The 5254-nt window shown below is 43.0% G+C and overlaps 1 protein-coding gene across 1 annotated transcript; it reads left to right on the forward strand.

The window, feature by feature from the left end:
- Positions 1 to 26: 26 nt before the first annotated feature.
- On the forward strand, positions 27 to 2648 carry LOC118421721 (tyrosine-protein kinase abl-1-like). The gene is made up of 2 exons (XM_035829218.1): positions 27 to 287; positions 629 to 2648. Exons 1-2 carry the CDS (start codon positions 130 to 132, stop codon positions 1293 to 1295), a joined length of 825 nt encoding a protein of 274 aa, XP_035685111.1. The 5' UTR covers positions 27 to 129; the 3' UTR covers positions 1296 to 2648.
- Positions 2649 to 5254: the final 2606 nt, after the last annotated feature.

The raw sequence follows: 5254 nt of genomic DNA on the forward strand, positions 1-5254 counted from the left end.
ATATTGACCCATGATTATAGGTTTGGCTGTTTGGTGTGGCTCTAACCGTAGCGATATTTGAGGGGCTGTATCACAATATCCACCTTGTGTTACCAACCCTGACCCATGCTCTAAACTTTCTGTGGCCTCATGTCACCGTTCCTTAACAGGTGGTCCTTCGGGATAGTGCTGTACGAGATATGTACGCTAGGGGGCGATCCTTACCCTGGGTTGTCGGTAAACGGTCTGAAAGACCGCCTACAGGCTGGATACAGGATGCCCCGACCCGAAGACTGTCCGAATGCCATGTAAGTCTACTGGTTTCTGAACCAAGATTACGAGCATTCGAACAGATTGAATTGTTTCATGGAATCTCATATCAATACTAACACAAGCACCGATGGTGATAAAAAAACAGTTTGTGCCTGCTCACCAGCAAACATACAGATAGTCGTGTGACATGTAACCTGATATCTTTTCATAGAATCTGCAACGTGCTCTGCGTTTTGTAAATATCATTGAGGTCACTAGACAATCAGGGTTTAACAGAGATTTAGTTCATCTCACAATCGCTAGATGTAGTTTCATCCACGGGTACGACCTGATGCTGCAGTTCATTTAACAATCGCTAGATGTCACGTTTCCACAGGTACGACCTGATGCTGCAGTGTTGGCGCTGGCAACCCGTCCTGCGGCCGTCATTCCGCTCGCTGAAGGACAAAATAGACAAGAATCTCGCCTTCTATGGACCCGAGTACGCCAGAACAGCCAAGTCCTCGACAGGCATTCCACCTTCTACGGACCCACGTGCAACAGTCCTACCCTCGACAGGCATCCCGCCGCCTGCAGAGCCGAGTACAACAGCTCAACCCTCGACAGACATCCTGCCTTCTACGGATCCGAGTACAACAGACCAACCCTCGACAGGCATCCCGCCTTCTACAGACCAGAGTACAACAGCCCAACCCTCGACAGGCATCCCGCCTTCTACAGACCTGAGTACAACAGCCCACCCCTTGACAGGCATCCCGCCTTCTACGGATCCGAGTACAACAGCCCAACCCTCGACAGGCATCCCGCCTTCTACGGACCCGAGTACAACAGCCCAACCCTTGACAGGCATCCCGCCTTCTACGGAATACGAGTACAACAGCCTAACACTGGACAGGCATCCAGCCTTCTACGGACCCGAGTACTACAGCCCAACCCTCGACAGGCATCCCGCCTTCTACGGATCAGAGTACATCAGACCAACGCTCGACAGGCATCCCGCCTTCTGCAGACCCGAGCACGCTACAACAGCCCTAAGTACTTGATATGACCCCTAGGTAGTCTACAACATGATGTAGCTATACCGACTAGAAGTATCGAAGAGGTCGCACTGAAATTCCGTTTTATTTCATATCTTCTGTTCTGTACATGCTGTGGTCTACGTTTTCGCCATCTATCAGTATGTTTTTGTACTGCAGCAGCTTTTTGCTTAGAATTTATGAAAGAGGAAAACTCAAGAAAAGACCAATGCATGATCTGGGGTATGTATATAGCTTAGGTAGAGATGTACACATTATTTGCAAATTAGACCTTAAGTTGCATAACTAATGAACGGAGGTTATTATTCCGTTGTTTTCTATGGCGCGATATTTCCAATATCAGAAAGGGAAATTTATGCAAGAACTTAGTGGCAAATCATGGAAACGTCATACTAGTGACATTGGTAAGTTAATGAAGGGTGAATATAACTATGCAAAGATTATACAAATGTAGATATCACTTTCAAACAAGGAAATTTTAGAATAGCATTCTTAAAAGGAAAGTTTTACATTTGTGACATTTGTAGGGATAACAGTATAAATATACATAGATTATGCGAATTAGCTGATAATTAACATTACAAAAGCTTTGGAAAATTATGGAGATATGGGATCTAGGAACAACTGATTACTATATTGTATACTCTAGGACGAAGGTGCACACGTCAGTTGTGACGGACCAAAGTTGAATGAATATTTTTTGACAGTATACGTCCGTTTTCTCATGACAGTTTTGTATTCTCATGCAGTTTTTTTGTTTTGTTTTGTGCAATTACTAACAAGAGAGAAAGGAACAAGAGATTTCTTTCTGGTGGTATTATGGAACCCCCTCTCAACCACACGTCCGTACTCCGTGCAATTCCGCGGTGTGATACAATTACGATATTGCGTTTTTGGCAGGACAAGAGAGACAAAAAGATACACAAAAGAAGTTGCAAAGGTCAGCTGTACCAGCAACATGTAACCGGAGAAAATAATGCTTTGATCATTTGTCAAATTAGTATCGCTTGTGAAATGGCAGTAAACGTGGCGGTATCATGGTAATAGATGTTACATACTTATCTAGTGTGTGTGTTTTATTATGATGTATTACACGGACTACATACTTATCTGGTGTGTGTTTGTGTTTTGTTATGTTGTAATAGACGTACTGCAACTCGGCGCTTTAATGATGTGGAAGTGAGATACTTTCCTCAGTATAAAATACCAGACTTAGTGTAAGATTTGCTCACAGCATGCTATATTTGAACGTGCCTGAACGGGCTTATTATCCGATACCTGTGGACAAACACACGAACTCCAAGAGCGTCAACAGACTAACGTGACTAGATCGTGACTGTAAGGTTAAAACAACTGTACCATCCCTGATACGGCTTTGATACAGAGTAAATATATATATATATATATATATATATATATATATATATATATATATATATATATATATATATATAATATACTTAAACTAGTTTTACTGGGGTTAAGTTCGAAAATGTTTCAATCTTTTGTGTGCCTTTTTAATCTAAGAGTTTGTGGAATATGTTAAGCAGAAAAGATAACGTAACTTTTGTATCTTTAGATATCTATGCTGGCGGCTAGCAGAATATCTATACATGTGATTTAGACGGTACAGAGAATACAGACTTGTTTTCAATGAAGTTTGTTTCTTGTGTCTTTACTGATCAAACAGGAAGTCCGTACATATAAGATGTGGCAGCACTTTTGTACCGCGTGCTTTTCTGGGGAAAGGGGTTCCCGGGAACTAAATTTGACATGGTCAAAACGGCGTTTTTTTCCAATGTTTACTTTGTGATTGAAATTTTCAGGGATCCAAATGTCGAACTAAGACTTTGCCCTTGTTTGCCATCAAACATAGTATTGGCCATAGTTATTACGTCATGTGATGAACAGTATGACGTCACCTGTAGCTGGAGTTATGGGGAGCGAAGCAACATAAAGATTTCGTACGAAAAACGAAGAGAACACTGAAAAATTAAGTAAAGAACTTTATTTTCCTTTTCACTCATATTACACTTCATCTATCATCTGCTAACTCTGTAGACTCGTTAAATAAATATGGCATATTTCATATTAATATCTCATCTCTTAAAGCTTTCATAACAATATGTACAGTCCTTTGAATATAAAGTATGCACAACACTGGAAACGTCTTGTAAGAATTAGTGTCTTTTTTCTCCGCCTTGAAGACAGAAAAGTCGCGCTGTTAAACAGCAGGCCACACAAGATAAACTATAGGGATAACAGCAACTGGAGGGTCTGAATTTCGTGCAAAACTTTCCCACTAAAACATACATTCTTATTAACGGTCTATCACTTTTTTGTGCTTTTAGAAAGTGCTAGAACACAATCACAGTAACTTCTTGATTTAAAGCAAAACGTCTCCAAAGGTCTTGAGTTTGTGGGAAAGTAAAAACACAAAACATGCGCTGATGTTGTCCCTACAACCCAGCTTGTGCGGTCACAGTAACCTCTTGAAAAGGTCATTTAAGGTACTAGTATCATTTAAGGTACTAGTATCATTTAAGGTACTAGTATCTCACTATCTGTTCTAAAACTCCGGCCTTAGACCAGAATGTTCCGTTTCGATCTATCCTAACTTCTGCACAGTTCCGTCTGACTACACATCGTTTGTACCTGGTGATTATAAGGGCATCAAGTCCTTAAGAAATAAATATAGATTTTATTTACAACCGTAAAACACATGATTATGGCTATCTAATGATTAAAAAAATACAACAACAAATACATAGAAATAGTGAGACTGGTTGCGCCAAAACGTTCTGCTACGGATGGCCCATTGCTCACTGTTTTTGATATTCTAGATAACTTTATACAGTTCTGTCTTACTTGCATTTTATTGTTCTCTTTTCTCGGATCGAAAGATGTCGAGGTGCCACGCTCCTGGAGCAAGCGGCTTGTGAGTGTGAGTGAGTGAGTTTCTCGGGTCGATCGGGTAAAATGTACGTCCCAAGAATGTGTTTTGGTCTTTTAAGACCACCGATGTAGCTCATTGACAGTTAAAACTGTCAATGAGCTACATCGGTGGTATATTCCACAGAATGGCGCTTAGCTGACTAATTCCGATAATTATACGCCGCCTAGTCATTAGTCGCTAGTTGCTGTTTCATCTCATGCGCCTGTTTTATGAAGTCGGCTGCTTTCACGTAATCACCGAGGGGAACCAAGGCCGCTGCGATGTCGCTGAGTGAGGTGACGATGTCGGGATGGGCTGTGTTCTCCCCATAGATACGTTTCTGCATGTGCAGTGCCTGCTGACAATAGTCCAGGGCCTTTTTGTAATCCCCCAGGTTGTCCCAGGTATGACCCAAGTTGCCCAGAGTCCTGGCAATATCGTGATGTCCTGCATCCGGACCGTAGATACGGCGGTACATGTGAAGCGACTGCTGACAGTAGTCCAGCGCTTTTCTGTGATCCCCCATGCCGTTACAGGCAGTCCCCAAGTTGTCTAGAAGACCTGCAATGTCTGAATGCGCCGTGTTGGAACCGTGTATATCCCTGTACATCTGCAGCGCCTGTTCAAAGCAGTCTAGTGCTTTTGTGCGGTTGCCCATTTCACTCCAGAGCGTCGCTAGCGCATGGAGAGCACTGGCGGTGCTTTTATGTGGTGTGCTTGGCCCATAGATCCTTCTAAACACCAGCAGAGACTCCGCTAAACATGGGATTGCTTTCTTGTGTTCGGATAGTTTCCCCCAGTTGCACCCGAGATTCTTCAGGCTCACGGCGATGTCAAGATGCACGTCACCGTAGAGCGTCCTCGTCATCTCCAGCCCCTGTTGCAGGTAGAGCACCGCCCGTTTTGGGTCCACGTCGTGCCAGGATGCTCCTAGGTTGTTGAGTAAAGTTGCGATGTCAGGATGCGCTGTAGTCTCGCCATGGATGCTTCTCTGTATCTGTAATGCCTGTTCTGTGTAGTTAATAGCCGC

Source organism: Branchiostoma floridae, chromosome 8 (genome assembly GCF_000003815.2).
Source record: "Branchiostoma floridae strain S238N-H82 chromosome 8, Bfl_VNyyK, whole genome shotgun sequence".
NCBI lineage: Eukaryota > Metazoa > Chordata > Leptocardii > Amphioxiformes > Branchiostomatidae > Branchiostoma > Branchiostoma floridae.

Excerpts from the sequence above, each read along its gene's own strand:
- LOC118421721 (XM_035829218.1), top strand. The coding sequence starts at position 130 with ATGTCACCGTTCCTTAACAGGTGGTCCTTCGGGATAGTGCTGTACGAG. Across the intron at positions 288-628 it reads GAAGACTGTCCGAATGCCAT|GTACGACCTGATGCTGCAGT; the intron begins GTAAGTCTACTG and ends ACGTTTCCACAG.